This window comes from Cardiocondyla obscurior, linkage group LG04, assembly GCF_019399895.1.
Source record: "Cardiocondyla obscurior isolate alpha-2009 linkage group LG04, Cobs3.1, whole genome shotgun sequence".
NCBI lineage: Eukaryota > Metazoa > Arthropoda > Insecta > Hymenoptera > Formicidae > Cardiocondyla > Cardiocondyla obscurior.
Window position 1 is genome coordinate 9,343,748 of NC_091867.1, and position 19,224 is coordinate 9,362,971.

At 47.3% G+C, this 19,224-nt stretch overlaps 2 protein-coding genes across 2 annotated transcripts; both read left to right on the top strand.

Annotated features, from left to right (window-relative positions):
• Nucleotides 1-879: 879 nt before the first annotated feature.
• LOC139101466 (uncharacterized) lies at nucleotides 880-13,297 on the top strand. Its single transcript, XM_070654621.1, has 14 exons — nucleotides 880-1,432; nucleotides 3,257-3,693; nucleotides 5,529-5,842; nucleotides 6,585-6,988; nucleotides 7,107-7,448; nucleotides 7,554-7,698; nucleotides 7,781-8,174; nucleotides 8,343-8,438; nucleotides 8,887-9,256; nucleotides 9,617-9,832; nucleotides 9,977-10,537; nucleotides 10,662-10,958; nucleotides 11,445-11,739; nucleotides 11,889-13,297. Exons 1-14 carry the CDS (start codon nucleotides 1,253-1,255, stop codon nucleotides 12,200-12,202), a joined length of 4,365 nt encoding a protein of 1,454 aa, XP_070510722.1. The 5' UTR covers nucleotides 880-1,252; the 3' UTR covers nucleotides 12,203-13,297.
• A 30-nt stretch (nucleotides 13,298-13,327) lies between these two features.
• LOC139101467 (uncharacterized) lies at nucleotides 13,328-18,441 on the top strand. Its single transcript, XM_070654622.1, has 5 exons — nucleotides 13,328-13,752; nucleotides 15,235-15,656; nucleotides 15,878-16,063; nucleotides 16,293-16,639; nucleotides 16,741-18,441. The coding sequence occupies exons 1-5, from the start codon at nucleotides 13,347-13,349 to the stop codon at nucleotides 16,790-16,792; spliced, it is 1,413 nt and encodes a 470-aa protein (XP_070510723.1). The 5' UTR covers nucleotides 13,328-13,346; the 3' UTR covers nucleotides 16,793-18,441.
• Nucleotides 18,442-19,224: the final 783 nt, after the last annotated feature.

Below are 19,224 nucleotides of genomic sequence, written 5' to 3' on the forward strand. Positions count from 1 at the left end.
ATCTAATTATTTATTGGACGACGTTTTTACGCCAGGACGTTCCACGCGGTCAAACATACATACGCCGTTATATATAAGAGAAGAAAATATTTGACGGTTTTATAATTATTAATTTATATTTTTAATTAAGTATAGATTATTATTTTTCTGCGGATAAACTTTTTTTTTTTTTTTTAACTATTTTTAATTAATTAATTCATCACTTCGAGTAATGTTTGACGCGTTAAGCAGCCTCAGGGTGACACGAAGGGATACTTCACTTACGTCGCGAAAGCCTGCGAAAGATGCTGGGATCTCCCCCATCGACTTTTCAGTAGAACTACCGCGAAATTCACCGCCGTGTAAAAATAATCGGGAAGGAACTATTTATAATGATCACCCCATCGGCATTAAATGAGACACGGATAAATACCACGGTATTAATACGCCCGATGGCGAGCGGAACGTGCCACGCGGCTCACAAAGCGAATACACGAGTCGTGGAGTAACGAAGGTTACAAATACCCCCGCCGCGTTCAGCAACAACCCCTCGCGCCCCATTCCCCCGTAATCCTCCTTTTTGCCGCGAGCATCTCCCTATGATTTTCCCTCCCCGTTTCAATCTCTCCCACGCGTCCGTTCCCTCCATTCATCCCCCTCGGTCCCGTATCACGTCGCCGCTTCTTCCACCCTGTCTCCGCTGTATCTACCCTCCTTGCATCGCGCGGTCTTTCTTGCGCCAGCACGCGCGCCCTAACGTCGCGTCCCTTCCAATCCATAGGAGAGCTCGTCATCCCTCGCGTTCGCGCGAGGACCACCGAGACGCGTCGCTCCGGTCGTGTCTGACGTATTCCAACGTCGTCGCGGTAGCCGTCATCATCGCCGCCGTCGCGCTCGCCGTTGTCGGATCACCCCCGCGGCACGTTACGTTCGCCCAGGAGTGCCGTCGACGGCAGACCACCGCGAAACCGGGACGCGCGTACCGCGTAAAGGGCCACCGCCACCGGGGTGGTGTTCCCCGCCGTCCCGCCCGATCACCGCGCGCGATCATGAAGGTTCCGCGAGGCGCGCCGACGAGATAGTCTACGGAGGAGGCTGGCTCGCTCGCGGAAGCGCCTCTCGGTTCACCCCCGGGGCGCCGAGAGTAGGACAGTTTCTCTCGTACGAGAGGGGAAAAAAAAAGTGGGTAGATCGATAGGCCAGCTGGTGGTGTGCGTGTTCGCGGCCGTTCTCTCGCAGCCAGTCGGCGCGGCCGCGCGGGGTGCGGCCCAGGATGGTGAAGGCACCGAGCGCGGCGTCCGCCGACGCTCCGCCGGGCGTCAGGAGGATCCATCCCGGCCCCGAGATCGCCATGAACCCGAGGAATCTGCCCACGGCCTCCGCGAGCATGCCGCCTGCTATGCGGGGAGATGCCAACGCTGTCGGCAGAACGACACCCGTATATTATCCCCAGGTACCGCCGAAAAAAAAACCCCCGTTTCTCCCGACGATAGGCGACGTGTTTACGCGTTCGACCAGCCTTGATCCACGTCCAACCGGACGGAGGATCGTTTAAGCCGTATGGCCGCTTTACCGCCCGATTCTCGCCCCGGTCGTTCGCGCTCACGCTCCCTTTTGCACCTTCGAGTTAAAGCGCTCTCGTTAGAAGTAACGAATAGTAAACAAGTTGGGGAAAATGTAAACGAGTGGACATCGGGAAGCGTACTGAAAGCACGGGCTTTTTACGTTAACAGATCGCCAGAGCGTCTCACAATTTCTCTGCATTTAATTCGTGATTTATGGGCTCGTTATTCACGCGGCAGAGCAAAGTGTTCGACGTTTGATTTATTGTAGCGTACACAAACGTGTTGTAATATCGTCTCCATATATATAACACGATATTTTAATATTGAATCCGTCCAAATTTTGCCTTTTTGTAAATCTTATTTTATCTGTTTTAAAGTAATGTAAATATAAAAAAAAAAAAAAACGAGAATCATAAAAAAAAATATATATATATTTATATATATATTTCTTTTCATTATTATGCTGAACATTTTTTAATTAGTTAAAATGTATTAAACTCTGTGACGATCAACGGCGAGCTTTCATCCCGATCGTACAGCTAAGCAATGTTACTTTCCCCGACTCCCGTCCCTCTTATCCTCCGAGAACGAGGATATTGCTCGCGCTTCAAAATCTGTTTCCTGCAATCGAATGTAGGTCAATCTCCTCGCGAGAGAAACGCTCCTCGTTCGACGGTGGCTGGAACGTTTCCCTCGTCCGTCTCGCTGATCTTTACTAAACGGAGAACAGCCCGAATGAATCTCGTTACCGGAAACTGATAATACGATAGATATTAGGCGGCGGCGATGCTGCCGCGGCGCGGGCAAGAGATAGCGGAATTCCATGCTTAGGAAAGGAATAATGCAAGAACGGTAATGAAGTCCGGGAAATTACAGAAGTTTAATGCAGCGACTATTGCGATTTCCGATAACGTGGCTCGGCACAATGAGCCCGGCATATAGCTATGGAACTTGAATGAATGGAGCAGTTTACCGTGCTCGATCGAAGCGCGATACAATTTTTAAACTGCCCCGCAGACAACAATGCCGGCCCCGCGCGAGAATGTTTTGTTTTCTGATTATTTACTAGAACAGTTTCGCGTTTCGACATCGGTAACCAATTTTTCGAGCGGCATTCTTTCTTTCTTTTTTTTTTTTCTTCTAATTCTGAATATTGCATATTCCGCGGACGCTCGTTGGGAAACTTAATATTTTACGTCTGAGAAATCCCACCTCGACTGGAAATTATATCGATTACTAATATCCCGGTGCAATCTGAATTTTAATCGTGCCGGATAAATTGAGAGCAAAAAGGTACAAAAATCTGATCGCTGTAACTTTCGTAATTCGGACTAGAAAAAGAACGAGCGAAGGTGACGAAATTTCTACCGCTTCCGCGGTAGTTTGGAATTGTTTCAAAGAATTTCACCGGCACTTGGTAGCAATTACCTCCTCAGACATTTCTCCTATTCATTATTACAGTCGTTATCATTTTTCGAAATTAGGATCCTCGCTTCGCCTACAATTTTCGAGTTAAGCTCGCGCTTTATGCAAGCACTATTATCGCTCATGAGCGGGGCTGTGCGAACCAGTAATTTCGCGCATCGCGATTCCTTTGAAACACCTATCACGTCCACGTTAGATCGGCCCGCGCGTCAATCAACGTCCGCCGCCCGTCGGAATCGTCCAGCCGGTTGCGCTTCCGGGAATATAATCGCGCCTGTTTGCGACAGGTGGACGTCTCCACTCAGGTGGACCTTCACAGCGGCTATGGCGGCCCGGGTGCCATGGACTCGTGGGATCGTCGCGCGACGCCGCTGTACTCGCGCGAGGACATCAAGGAGCAATACTGCATCACCAGCCGGCAGCTGGACGCGGTCGAGAAGTCCGGCGGCGGGTTCTTCGGGTGCCTGTCGTCGAGGGGACCGTCGCCGTGCACCTCCACCAGGAACTCGATCTTATCGGCGTGCGTGCGTAGCGTACCCAGCGACGAGAACCTCTGCGACGCGCCCTACCCGCGGAGGCCCCTTCAAATAATGTACCGCCAGCCTTATCCGACCTACTCCCGCGGTTTGTCGCGGTACGACCTTGAGGAAGAGGCAGACTGGATCGAGAGTTCCTACTTCAGACGGCGGCCGAGATCGTTCTGCACGGTGCCCGATCCGAAAAGGTGAGCGAAAAGGGGATGAATCGATCTCTTCGGCGGCCGACGGGCTCCTTCCGCTCGGCTTCCGGTAGCGAAGGGCGATCGTTACTCTTCAGGAAGAGTCGGCGAGTCGAGAATCAAATTTATTCGAAGCTCTACTTTGGGAAAAAAAAAGAAAAAAAAAAATTAATGGCAACGCTGTTGACTTTCAAACAGTCCTATGTATGCTTTTCTTTGATAACGATTTACGATGATAAGCGGCACGAATTTATTTATATGTATGTATTTCTAAAATTTAAATAAGTCCCATCCGCTAATTACGGTAATCACTCAAGTAATCGTCGCGTGCGTATACGAAAGATCGACGGCCACGAAGAGCGATATTACCGCCGACTATTTGGCAGCCAAGTGCCTTGGATATTTGGGGCAAATTACTCCGTCGAGACGCGTTTAGAATGTATCTACCGATCGATTTATCGGTAAAGACTTTACTAACGTAATTGATCGAAAGGCGTGTCGCAGTGCAAACGATGAGCGTGCAGGGGTAAACGAGAGGAGGAAAGGAAAAAAAAAAAAAGAAGAAAAAAGGGGCTGCCATCTTTTTCCGTACAGTGCAAATAAAAGGAATGGGAATGTAGAGGTGGAAAAATTCATTAAAAATACGCGGCCCGGTTTACGCGGAAAGTAAAATGCGATTTTATCGGAAAGGAGGCTGGATTACGGACTCCATTCGATCTGCAATTCGCTCAGGCTCGACGTGATCGGTAGCTAGGAAATCTTATTCGGAAGTTTGTTTATACGCTTACATCGATCCGGGTGTCTTTTATGGGTTTTACATAGACTTTATAAAAACGGCATTTATGTAGCGCACGGTGTTCCATCGACTGTTACGTATAAAGCCTTCCGTGGTCTCCTCGCAACGTGGCGCGTCTAGGGTTGGGTTTATTTCTGATTAGCATGAGTGCTGCACCGCCCCTTTATCAGGTTTTTAAGGTCAACGGAAAGCGGTCGATTAAAAAATTATGGTTGCGCGCACGATCACTCTGTCTGTGTACGGCGTATGCGGAAAAAAAAAGAAAAAAAAAATCTGGAGCTAATAGACAACGGTGTGATCTAATAAATATAGTCCCGCACGCCAGCGATCTTATTTTAGATTTATTAATTTTTCTGCCTATTCGTTTATTTTTCACGCGACTGTCTAAGGGATAAAAAACGTTATCTCTCTCCTTCTTCGAGCGGCACCCGGCGCTATCAAAACCGATGCGTAATCTACGCACTCTCGTGCAAGAGGGTCATCTATTCTTCGATAGAACGACACGCTGTCATTCCGCTTCCCTCGTGATACATTCGTAACGGCCGCAACGCGTATAATCGAATCCCGCGTACTTGCAACAGTGACCTATATATACGACAATCACTTGATAATGTATTTTCCATTTAACTCGCTTAATTTCCATTAGGAACGACGGCACATATTTTGTTACGAAATTCTGCATCTCAGTAATACGTTTCATTAATATATTTACGAAACAACTGCGTAACATTTAATTACGATTATTACTTTTATAATTTCGCAAAAATTTCGCAAAAAAATACAGCGATAATTGTAACGAGGATCGGATAATGCGCGTAATCTAGAGCAATAACGAGTCGCGCGGAAAATGCTTTATATATAATTACACCGAAGCCGCCTACGTCGGTCTCGAATGAATATTTATATCAATTGATACGTCGTCCACGGATAGCGCGAATCGAAGATGCAAATTTCAATTAAGCGACGAGGAGAGTGTCGCGGAGACGGTAAATCAACGTTTAACGGGCGTCGCGACTAAACGGCGTAAATTTCTGTTCCGCGGTAGATACACTTGGGTCCCGGAGGATGAAGAATCCACGAAGCTGGAAGGTCCGCGGCCAGTGCTACCGCCCGTACCACCACCCTCTGCCACCGTAACGACGATGCAAATATCGCAAGCTCCAAAGGCGAAGCACGTGAGCTTCGCGCGATCGCACACGCTCACGTCATTCGAAGTCCCGAGGAGCATAAGCCCTCCGAGGCCGCATAATCCGGAACGTCTTATAGACTCGCAGCCGACTATGCAGAACGCTATACTGCCTTCGTCCTTGCCCTTAGCGCACCCTTATCCTGGCGTCGAGCCACGTGTTCTTGTACTCGGTAAGTCGCACAATGACGATTGCATAAATTTATTTTATTTTATTTTATGTTATTTTTTTTTTATCTTATGCACACAGGCGTGTAGATTATAAGATATTTCGAAGCACCCGGCGGCGACCGCCCGCGAGATTAGAATATTATGCGCTCGGTTCGATTGAAAGTAAATTGTTGGTTTATTAAAATTTCGCCGGAAAGATTTTATACCGCGGAACAGCTGCGCGTGGATGATTCACGCCCGCGCTATTTTGATCCCAAGCCAAGTATCATAGATTATGCGGGGAAAGTAGTTAAAGCTATTTACTCGCCGCCGGTTCGACAACGGCAAAGTCGCCACGAGTTGTACTAACGTGCATTAAAAAATCGTTATAAGATTTTTTCCCGGTTTTTTTTTTTAATGTACTAAAAGGCGAAGAACTAACGTCTGATATTTTCTGAATATTAGTAGCTTATGTCGGTTAATGATATTAAAAAAAAAATATATATATATAAATTTAGAATGGACTTTCTCGTTAATTGAATTTCTTTCAAGCGATGAAAGAAGAAATTCTAAGACAAATTAAAAAAAAAAAAAAAAGAAAAAGACACTCTAATGTACATAAAGTATTTAAAACTAATTAAAACTTATTTAAAGCCGCTTATTGCGAGCTCGTTATAACGAACGTTGACTAACTTACCTGCAGTTTGCAGATCTCGACTCTGGCGTAGCTCGGCCAGCGTGCGGTTATATATTTATTTGTTTCAGAGAAACCACCTAAACGCGGTGCCATGAAGACTCAGGCGACGCAGACCGACCTACCGCCGATGTTCCGCGGTCGGGTTCTCCCGGTGACCCTCAGTCCCCGGACCATACATCGCGTTAAGATGGTTTCGCAGGGTGCTCAAACGAACGGCATTTTCAACGGTAGAAAATTGACCAAAAGTTACTCGGAAGCCGGACAACTGGGAACGCCGCTCGGTGGCCAGGCCGGCGCGCCGGCGAAAGAAGAGACCGAGCACGAACCACTTCACAGGACTCAAAGTGAAGAGCCGCCGAGGTCACCTTTTCTTATTTCAACCACACCGCCACCACTCCACCCTGCCACCGCCACCGTTGTCATCGAAGAAACCTTGCCAAATGGAGACATCGCCCTCGTTCCCGTCGGCGTCGTAAGCATCACTGATTTTTTTAAAATATTATTACAAATCTTAATAATAATTTTAATAACCGGTTATTTTAATAATCGATCACGGACTAGAACTAGAAATCTATATGCGTTTATTTCAGTGTCACCAGCATCGTAAATCACTCGACATAGACGATCAGGAAATTTTTATAAACTTCAAGCCGGCGCCGGTATCGCCAGACGCTCGGGCGCTTCTCAGTCGGATTTCAGAGCCCACTCGTCGATTCCTTCCTCTTCAGAAGACCTTCTCCGACGGCGAGATCCGCGTCGAGAGGCGCGAGCTTATTGGCGAGAGCAGCGAGCCCAGTTATCCTCACACTTGCAGGAGGAATCAGCAAGATCCTTGGGCTTTAAGTGTCAGAACGCCCGTCCAGTTTTCCTCAACGCCCGAGGATCTGTCTTTGTTGCGAAGCCTCTCGCCTCACGAGGATCATCACGAAGAGGTAAATTTATCGAGACGTATTTTTCTTCTTTTTTTTTAATCGACATTTATCACGGTATGTTAAATTAATCACTTGAATGAATAAATTACATTTTTATCTTTTTAGGAGTTTCACGAAAATCTCATACGTCGGGGTCTTTTTCGAAAAAGAAGCGTGTCCCTCGAGGACGGCGTGCAAGGTCTGTCGACGGATGATTTTATGCTTCCGAGATCGCTCCCGACGTCACCCACGTCGCCAACCGCGGCCGCAAGTACGTATGTAACGCAATAACGTTCATCCGTGTCGGCGTCAGCGAGGGAAATCAGTTTAAACGACGGGCGATTATTTTTCAGCAACGCGAAGGATCTCGCAAACGCCGAAGGACGACTCGTTGCCCACCTGCAGTTTGCTGCACACCGCAGTCTACCCTGCTTTTAGCGCCGGGACCGCCGGCACTATCGGACAGGTGACTTCACCGTTCGCCTCGAGTGACTCTCTAACAAACGACGTGACCAGGGACCACAGCGATGGAATATGGAACGAGTCGCAAGCGACGGTTCTCCAAGCTGATTCGCTAGCTTTACTGACGCCGTCCTCGAGGAGACGGCACCTTTTGCTTCTCCAGCATCAGCAACGCTCCTCGATGGACACCGAGGCCCTCGACGGCGAGGACGAGGTCGAACCTTGCCCGCCGAGTCCGAGAATACGTCTGGAGCCGGCCACTCCGGTGCAACCGATTACCCCAAGGTAAATCACGACCAACGTGCCGTAGCAAAATCTCGGCGGGAAACGCAAAACTTATCGGATGCATACGCGAAGTAATAAATCTGCTACTTTAATAATTTCACGGAAAGAAAACTTTCTCACCGAAGTTCCGCGGCAAGCTACTTTACTTATAGGAGGTACTTTTTACAGACGTTCTTACAGAATACAAGATCTGTTACCCGTACAGTTTCAACAAATTTACTACAATGATGTATCCACAAGCGCACACTTTTACGCATACGATCTGTAAGGCTATAACACATTCTGATCTGGTTTCAGTAGTCTCCCAAATTTGGAACTCTTGTAAATATTCTTTCCCTTGGCCTCCCCCAACAGTAATTTGAAACGTGTACACTCCACATATGCTTATTAACTTCTTTTTTAATTTTACATTTATATAGCAGTAAGATGTTTAAAAAAAAAAAAAAATACTATAGCCATCATCCAATATCTCGATCTACACGATGTAACTAAGAACTTAATACCAACAAAAAAAAATCCACATTCCCTCTTTAAAAAAAAAAATATATTTAATAATATATGTTACGACCGATTTAATTTATCTTTAATTTCGTACGAATTTCATTAGCGTCATTTTATTAGCATTTATGCTAGTCCCCACGATGTTTAAGTATTTCGCTTTACCGTTAAATTTTTTTTTTTTCCTTCGATTAAGCGACTCTTCTCTCTTCAGCATCGAGTCTATTTCCGCGGGCAACGGTCGGCCGAAGAGCGGATTGCGTCGCGCGAGTCCAGGACCACCGCTGTCGCAGCCCCATTCCCAGTCGTCGAGCGAGTTCGGGCTGAGCCTGGCGAGGACCGACTCGGGCGGGCGGACAAACACCGACATCTCCGAGACCTCCGAGGACTACGTCACTGCCAATACTTCTACGGAAACCGGGACCACTACAGGCACGTCCGCCACGACCAGCTCCTGGTCGAGGCCACCGCAGATGTCCAGCGCCGCGGCGTCGGCGGCGTCGGCGCCCGCTTCGACCACCGCGACCGCGGAAGGCAGCTCCTTCGAGAGCGCGAGCTCGATTTACAGCCTGGCGAGAAGCGAGGTACACGCACTCCGGCGTAAATCGACTTATATTCTCATTTCGCGGCTTATTTCCGCGGGACGTTAATCCGAATTAATTAACGCTTAAAAGAATTCACGGGATAATCGTCACGAAACTCGCGCAAAACTTACTACTTAACCCTTTGCCGTCTCTGAGAAATTTTTCTTCCTTTTTCTTTCTCTCTCTAAAAGACGTGGAAAATAGACTTAAAACTTGGTAATTTTTAATTTATATTACTGACCTAATTTTAGTCTCAATTTTCCTCCCGAGATAACGTTTATTTAAATTCCTGCGCAACGAAATTCTGTCACGAGAAAACGGGATTTTGATTAAAACTGCATTTACGCTTCATGCTATTAGGCTGTCATCGAGGAACCGCCGTGTAGCCCGCCGCCTATTTTAGAAGAGGCGGAAATCACGTTTGGGTTAGAACTACCTCCACCGGCAATGAGGTCAAGCAGTAGCAGCAGCTCGGGCAGCTACGATTTGAAGGACGCAATGACAGACCCGAACAACGATTTAGAGCAAGTCGCACCCCACAGCGGGCACACGTCGGAGACGGAATTGGATCGGGACGTAAGTTTTCTAGATTTACGTGGCACTTGCGAAAAACGTTTTAATTCAAACTTGTCGAAAACACGGCCGAAGTGCTTCTAGCAGTAGGGAGAATTTAAAGTTTTTACTAGTAAAAAAAAGATTTTTGTTATTTCATTTCGACAGGAAGGCCATCGATCGTCGTCCGGCGGTTACGCCGAGTCGCCGCCTAACGTTCGCATGTGGAGCGAGGAGGAACGCCGTCGGAGGAAGAAGACCTTCAGCCTGGACTTCCTCGGGGCGACGTCGAGCGCCGTCGAGATCGAGCATCCGGCGAAGCCGACGTACCCGGAGAACGTCGAGGTCAGCCCGACGCCCAGCCACCGTCACCGGTCGCGTGGCAAGTCGACGGCGGTGCGAAGTCCCCATCGCAACAACAGGAAGCGGGAATCCGCGCAGCAGTCATCGCAGTTGCAGCAGCAGCAGCAGCAGCAGCAGCAACAGCAGCAGCAGCAGCAGCAGGTCAGAAGTCCGCAGAAGGAAGAGTGGCGGATGGAGCAAGCCGAGGACGGCGCACACGCGCCGACGTCCGACGATTCGAGCTGCAGTCATCACTATCACATGCATCATCATCATCACCACCACATGCACCGAGAGGGTGCGGAAACCGGACGACATCGTCGAACCAGGGAGAGCCCGAGGAGGAAGACCAGCGGTTACATCTCCACCAGAAGACGCAGCAACGAAGTGAGAGCGACTTTCACTAAGATCTCACTTGGTTATTTTTATTTTTTATTTTTTTATTTTATTTTATTTTATTTTTTTTTTTTTATCGAGCGTTCTATCTTATCTACAAACACTCGTATTACAGGACAAGAACGCAGCGTTGACCGGCAGCTTGCCGCGCAGGAAATCCCGCGTGGCGGACGACATAGTTTGCTCGAGTCGCCTGAGTCCAGGTCGTTATCAACGCAGTCCGGGCCACAACGGACAGCGAGCGCTCGTCATAGAGACGCAGAGTCCGGAGGCAAGATTGAAGGCGATGTCGGCGGAGTCGTTAAGGTCCGTTAGCCCGGGCAGCGACAGCGTCTTTTACAGCGAGAGCGCCGATCAGTACATCTCCATCGCCGCTCTGGACGCCGCGCACTGTCATCACTGCGGCAGAGAGGTGATATATCATTTATCGTGCATTATTCATTTTATCTTTCACTTTAATGACTTTAATCCTTCTCGCGGGGCTGACCTTTTTGCAACATTGTTTCAAACGCGCTCTCTAAGGAAAACGCTGTCCATTTTAAATCGCTCTTATTAATTATATTTTTCAGCTAAGCGACGTTAATAATTGACTATAGAGCTATTTTGGATTGCCCGAGGAGAAATTTTTTTTTTTTTTTTTAATGTGAAAAGTTAATGGAACTTGATGACATTATGTCGCGCCGGTTTCCGATCGGGAACCTTTTTGTACAATTTTTAGAGTTAAAAGTAGAAGAACGAGCGCTCACAACATTTCTGTTTTATCGCGGTTTTAAATTAAATCTTATCGCGGGAATGCGAGGTAGAATTTTTTTTTTTTTTTTCCTCTTTTAACTACTGATCTGTCCACGTACCTGCCTTCTTTCTCTATCGTGTGTCTTTTTGCTGCTTCACTCTCGAGGTGTCGGAAGAGATCGTTCGACCGCCGGCAGGTTTCGCAGACTCCCCGGAAGGTCACAGGACGTCTTCCAAGCACGTCACGGGGCACCGGTTGTACAAAAAGTTCGACAAAAGGTACAGATCGGAGGACCGGGGTGACCGCAGGCATCGCCGCAGCAGCGCCGGCAGATCGGACATCCGCGCGAAATCGGAGGAGAGAGCCACCCCGCGACCAGGAAGCAGAGGTTCGATCGATGACACAGGCAGGAGAAGGCTGCAAGCTCGAAGTACTGACGCTAGCATGGAGATTCTCACAGGTTAACACATACAGAATAAAAATGCCCATATGTCACTGGATTAAATTATATTTCAATTATATTTAAATTATATTTTATTTAACGACGTATTTATTTCGTAATTTTTTTTTTATTTTTTATTAATTAATTTTTTTTTTATTTAATAACAGGGAGAGAAGACGAGGACACGTACGTGGAGCCGTACTTAAGTAGCGAATGGATTTATATCGGCGATCTCGAAGAGAGTCACGTGTGGAGGAGACCTGACAGTAGAGACGGAGACGACGAGGATAGCGTCTACAAGGAACGGCGAGACTCCCAAGAATCCACGGAGAGCGAGAAGAATTTTAAGAAGAGATATCAAGCGGCCACGCACAGAATGATACATCGAAAAAGCAGCGGCGAGATGTACAAGAGAATACAAACGAAATGTTTCGGTGAGTCGTTTTATCGTTTCTGTTATTCCAGTTTTTTATTTCATTAATTAATTATTTAAATTGAAAAAAAAAAATAAAATAAAATCAACTCGAGTTCTCTTTTACGAGACGATAAGAATTCCATAAAAATAAAAATCCAAGTAAAAGATATTCGCAAATCATTTTTTTTTTCTTTTAATGGGAATAATAAAAAGATAAAAGCTGTTTTATATTTTTGTTTCAATTTAAAGCCGCGTGAATCACGCGAGACTTCTAAACGATAATCTTTTAACTAGAAGTGCGAGGCGCCTATTAGTACAATCGTTAATCACAGTTTTATCGGCGCAGCTGTTCTATAATCGTTCGCGACTATGTTAGAAATTCTTCGGCCGCATTCCAAAATCTCGTGAGACCGTTCGACGGATGACGTCTGGCGCGGTGCGAAAGAACCGCTTCGGCGTTGAGGCATCGCTAAAAAATATTCTTAAACCATTTCGCGAGAGCATTCCACGATACGTTCTTCTCGCCGAGAAGAAAAATTTCGACGGCGGATTAACAAGAGCAGAATAAAATAAAAAAGAAACAAAAAAAAAAAGTAATAAGACGAAGGAAGGTTGATCTATCCGAGATATGAAATGAGCAAACAAATGAATTAAGCTGTCAGAAAAAAATTAATTACTTGAACAATTCGACGTGGAGTTTTTTTTTTAAACGCAACTAGACGACGGACGACAATACAATATAAATCGAATATCAGAAAGAAGGATTACGGTTAAATTGCCCTCGCAATGTTCTATGCATAATTGTGAACGTAAGGCGAGCCCCGTTATGAATATTCACGGATATTTAAATTGCGACGAAAAATAGAGCACGAGAGCGAAATTAAGAGGGCGAGAAAAGAAGAGGAAAGAATTAGGTCACGACAACAAGAAAAATGCAAGGGGAGAAAGCGGGTAGAGAGAGAGAGAGAGAGATGGAGGCGTTCTTCCCGATTCTTTAAATAAGCGCCGCGTAATACTCCGTCGTCTAAATATAATCCGCCAGAGCGACCGTCGAGCGGGACGTTAAGTCCGGCTCGTCCGTGGCGGAGACGGAAGACGAAGTTAGGGGAGAAGTGATTTGTGCACGAAGACGACGGGGAAGCGCAGCGGCGCTTTCGAACCGAGGGCACGGGGGTCGGGGAGGTCGAGGGGGTCGGCGGGGGGGACCGGGATGGTGACTCGAAGAAGGAGCTTTTGGCTGGCAGTCAGTGGGTCAGGGCGCCGAGTCGCATTCCACGAGGCCGGCCGGCTCGAGACGTCGCGTCTTCGCGAAATCCGTTTCCTACGTGCGTGCGCGAGCTCGTCTCCTCTGGTCCATCGCGATCAACCCTCTCCCGTTCTCCAATCGCGCGGGCAACCCTCTCTCGATATCGATAAAGCGGCGACATATTTCCGCGGGCGAAGTTTCGTTTCGTTGATTACCCTGACGATGGTGTGCAACTCCGCGGGTTCCGAGTTCACGGCGGTGGACAGAGACGTGACATTGAAAGAAGCCCTGGAGGAGCTACTCAAATGCATGCTCAGGGTCTGGTGTAGGGAGGGTCAAGCTCTTGCGAGATTCGGCGCGACTACTACAGGTAACGGGGCGAAGTTTATTTTTATAAGTGAGAGAAATCTCGCGGCTTTAAAAAAATAAAAACTAACTTTACCAGGCACATTACGCTGAGATTAAATTAATACGCGACGATCGGTAATATTTATTACGACAGATATAAAGTAATATTGCAGAAAAAAAAAAAAGAAAAAAATATGTAGACTTCCTTTTAAATAATCTCGTCAACTTTTCGGTCTCGCGATTTAATTATAATTACGACGCTCCCCGGAGAGCGTTACTCCTCTCGGCGGCTGGTGATAATTTGTATTTATGGCTTCATTTCTATTCATGAAACGCCGTCCGACGCCAAATTAACGGCGACGCAAATATGCGTGGCAAAGGTGCCGCGCGTCTCGATACGATAGCCGGAGGTGTTACACCGACGACAATCGAACGTCGGCCAAGAATCGCCGAGACATGGTTTAGATATCTCAATCGGCGGTCGTCTGCCGTCGCCGGGAGACTTTGAGCTCTCGTAGGCGAATCTAATTCATTGACAAAACGCCTCCTCTGACATTTACACGTCCGCGGTATTATCGGTGCCGCCGATAATATATTTTTTTTTTTCTTTCTAATCGAGCTTGAATGCATCGGACGGTACGGCGAACCCGCGGAGGGCGGGAGAGAGGTAGGAGAATATTGTAACACCGCCACTTAATCGCAGTCTCTATATCCGTATCCGGGCGTGCTTACGGCGCCGTGTATGATGAACTTCGCGCGCACGATCAAGTCCTTTTCCAGCGTCTTTCACGTTCATGATCAAAGCGGGGTACTAAAGTGGACAAAGCCTGCGGCGCACGGCAAAAATAAAAGCAGCGGCCGCAGTCACCTCTGCATCACGGAGGGAAAAGGTCTGGACTCTAAATATGGTCGATTACGTTTGTAGCGCAACGCTGACGCGGCTTTTTGCGGCGGAGCACGTCTGCGTCGCGTGCGGCCCCCATCGCCGTGCCACTTTTCTTCCGCTTCTGCGGACCCTCCCTCCCCTCCCTCTTACCGATCTGGAGCGGCCGATCTTGCCTGCCCGATTGTGCCCCGCCGTGGACGTAATCGTGTCGCACTATTCTCGCGGCACGTCACTCGATATCGCGCGGCTGCGGAGAGAGCGAGGCTTAACAATTTAAACCGCGGACGATCTCACTTTATGCGCGGTTCCCTTTGTTCGACTTATTAAACACCTCTCGTCTAAATATAATCCGTTCAATAAGTTGAGATTTCAATTTGCATATTAAACGCCACCAAGAGGTATTAATCTCTTGTATCAAATCGCATTTAAAGAAAAAAAAAAAAAAAAAAAAAAAAAAAAAAAAAAAAAAAAATAAACAGAATATGTGTATTTTATAAATTAATAATAAAATATTAAAAAATGTATATCTATTAGATTTAACTATGTTAAAAAAAAATTTTCAGAGAATCTCCTAATCTTTATGCATCAAACGACTACGTTATTAATTCACATTCGCAGAGAGCGACAAGAGGGTGGTCGTGAAACGCGAGGCTGGCGGCGAGTTCGGATTCCGCATCCACGGCTCGAAGCCCGTGGTGGTTTCCGCGATCGAGCCGGACACGCCCGCGGAGAGTTCCGGTCTCGAAGTCGGCGACATCATCATGTCGGTGAACGGTAGGAGTGTCATGGATGCCACGCATTCGGAGGTCGTGAGGCTCGCGCACTCCGGCACGGACGTTCTGGAATTAGAAGTCGCGAGGACCTGCAACGTGTTGGCGCCGCGCGTACTCCGCACCGGCGCGAAAGAAAGCGTCGAGGAGGCCCCGATGTGCTCGGGATACCTATGGAGGAAGTCCACGTCGTCGTGCATGGAAAAGTGGGTGCGACGATGGTTCGCCCTTCGTCGCGACAACTGCCTGTATTGCTACAAGACTGACTCGGTAAGCCACTCGCTTTAATTTTCTAAAAAAAAAAGAGAAAAAAAAAGAACGGTATTTTTTAAACGCAGAAACTTGCATATTATTTAAATAAAAATTTTTAATTTTAATTTGAAGAGTAGAGTCGATTTAACGTCGAAGATTTTCAATGGAAATTACCGTGGATCGATTTACGTAAGCCGTGAGCGAGCTTCTCACTTAAAGGTCTATTTTATCGCGGACAGGATTCGCAGCCGGTGGGAGCGGTAATGCTCCTCAAGTACGACGTAGAGCAGACACCTGAATTGAGAGTGCACGGCTTCGCGATAAAGAAAAAGGGCGCCCCGACGTTACGACTGGCGGCGGATACCGAGGAGGCGGCGGCTCGATGGATTACGTACATACGCGAAGCTGTCGAGAGGAACAATCAGGTATGCAAAGTGGATACGCGCACTTTTATCCCCGTTCGATTACTTTAGTTTGAAAATAAATACGCGACGTTGCTGGAATATTTTAAAAAATTAATTTTAATTTTATCTTTCAATTTTCTCATTTTATTCTCTTCTTGCTCTTCGTATTTTATTGTAATTTTTTTAATTAAAGCTTATCTTTAAGGTGGTCGACTAATGTTTTTTTTTTTAATTTTATTCTTTATTTTAGATTGACACTTGGCTGGACTCTTCGTTAAGAATGAGAGAGATGGCTGCGTGCGCTATTCAAAGGCCAGATTGTTTCGGATACTTGAACAAACAGCAGGAACACGCGCGGAAAACGTCCTCGCCCACCGGCTGGTCCAGGCGATATTGCGTGCTGAAGGACGCCGCGCTATATTTTTACGACGACGCCAACGCTGAGAAAGCGTTCGGCGTGGCGTGTCTGCACGGGTTCAAGGTACACAGCAGTGCCCCGACTTCCGGCGGCAGGAAGCATGCTTTTGAGCTGCAGCCACCGGATCCCACGCAGAGAAGCTACATCTTCGCCAGCGAGTCTGAAATGGATAAGAAAAGGTGGTTAGATTTAAATGTTATTTCCTTTGTGAAATTAAAAAATTTCTTTTCTCTCGCTTTTAATGTACGTCTGTAACATATGTTTTCGATACTTATCTCAGGTGGTTGGCCGCCCTCGAATATTCGATCGACCGATGGATAAAAATAGGTTGATGCGAAAAAATCCGCCCTACGACGAATCCAACGAGTCGCAGTAGCGAAGATCGTCCAAGGAAGTCCTCGTCCGTATCCGTTTCCGGTTCCTAATACGTTGTGGATTGTCCGCGACGGTCGCCGTTGTTACCTCGACGATCACCACACACGCTCGTGGACGCTCGCCAAAGACTCCTTCATTTCGACAGCATTATTAAATCTCATCGTCACAACCATCATTGTAACTGCTGATTAACAGTGACGTTGCGTTAAATTGTTCAAATAAAAGTTAACGTTAAAAAAAAAAGAAAAAAAAAGAAAGAGAGAAAAAAAAACATGACCTCGTATTCCATTCAGTGCGCTCGCCGTGCCGTCGCAATTGTTTATCAGCAGTGATGCAAATTATCATCGGACTCGTCACCGAGGCTGTGTTCACGCGGGAGTCGGCATGATCTTGATGAGTTCAACGTCACGAGTTTGAACAAATATATTGTCGTCGGAACTCACAAAGTTATGCGAGACTCCAAGTCTCGGGTGGAAGGTCCCTCGGGTCTCATCTCGCGCTGACTTTTCCCCATTGATCTGCGTCCTGTCCATTGCACGGCCCATCCGTCGGCGCAGCGCCGTCACTTCGAGGTCTCGTTATCCGATCGAGACGTAAGTAGCGAAACAGCAATCGTCGATGAAACGTAGTTTCTAAAAAGCATCTCCTTCCCCTCCTCCCCCCTCCCCGAGTTATCGCAGGGCGACCGGCCCGCGATCTCGGCGTGCTCGTTTGAGAGAGGCCCTCCCGAGACTGTTTGTCGCTGATATTCAACACGCACACGATGAAAAATCTCACGTGGAAACTACATTTAAGCGCGGAGCGACCGAAATTCATCGAATCTAATTCTAACGGCGTACGTGCATACGTAGTGATAGTTGTACGCGGCAAATGTGCATAAGGAATTGCTATTAATTATAATACCGCTAATCTCACCAACGCCAATGTTTATAATAAACGAAGCGCGACTCGTGCCCGCGAGGAGTGAGAGGAGCGAAGGGATTGTTGCGGCGCGCGCGCTGTTATCTGTACAGTGGAGAACCGAAGATGCTGCGCGTACATCTCAAAAATCGCATTTTTAAAAGACTTAATTTAAAAAAAAAAAAAAAAAACTTTCTTTCGACCGTACGGCGTGTAAGAATTATACAAACCCGTTTCCTTTTTAAAAAACACGTTTTTATTAGCATGCGTTGTAGTTTGTTCACGTGCTGACGGGGTAAAAAAATCGGAAACAAGTTAAACGCAAAATGGCAGCGGGATGACGCCGCGGGATTCTCAATGTGTCAATCCCCCGCGTGCGCGGGAAAGGAACGGCAGATGTGAGATTTGAGACGGACGAGACAAGGCGCGCGTTATCGTCGCGACGGCGTGGCGCTGGATTTAATAGCGTCTTCGATGAGCGCGATGCAGCGAGGCACGAAGAGGCGCAGCGGAGAGAAAAACAGGAAGAGATGCAGGCGCGAAGAACAAGACGCACCGGCGGTCCTGTCGTTACATTGTTTCACGGTCAGCGCGCCGGCTAGGGACGTATTAAAGAACGACGTTTAAAACGCAAGATTGTATAAATCAAAAGGAGCCTGGTCAACCGCTCAAAATTTCAGATAATAAAATAGAAAATTTAATACAACTTTGTGTGCCGTTTATTTTACCTTCTTTTCCAACTTCTTCTGGTAACCGGTAAGATTGATCGATTAGAAAAGCTTCGACTTAATTAACCCGCGCATTCCACGTTGCTAATTAAAATATTAAAATAATTTTTTTTTTTTTTTTTTGGAATGGGAATTTTTAATGACATTGAAACGAGGCTCGCCGCGGCGGCGAGAATCATCCTCGGGAGTTACCTAAGATTAAGACCCCGACGTGGCGGCGCGATCGAAGGGCACGATTGATCGAGTACAGCATCCGCGGCGCGCGGCCGAGATCGGCGAGCGAATAGCTGAAAAGCCGAGATCTCAATTACGATGATCGCAATGAAATATCGCGCGCGAGATTTTTAAGAGCGGCGATGCGCGGCAAGATAAATTTGGGGCCTTGCTTGAGGCGCGTTGCGAGCTTCGTCCGCGGCTGGACCGGTGGTATCCGTTTGATACCAGATAGCAGGCCGAACGATGCTGGTATGTTCTCATTACGCGTCGTGTAGGTATGCGGCGGCCGGCCCCGTGTTCCTCTCCTCGCATCATCATCCGGCCTGCGCTTACGTTCGCGACGCGTTCTCCACGTTGCGCTCTCTCTTTCTTTTCCCCCTACGGTTTTTCTCCTCTTCGCCGGCGAGCCATTCCGTCGCGTCTACAAAGTGAAGTTTCCACGAGTCTCTTCCGCGACAATGTAATTAAAAAGAAAAAGAAGAACTAGAAAAAATGGGAGAGTTATCCAGGGACTGATTTCGGATAATTATCCTAGAAACACCTCG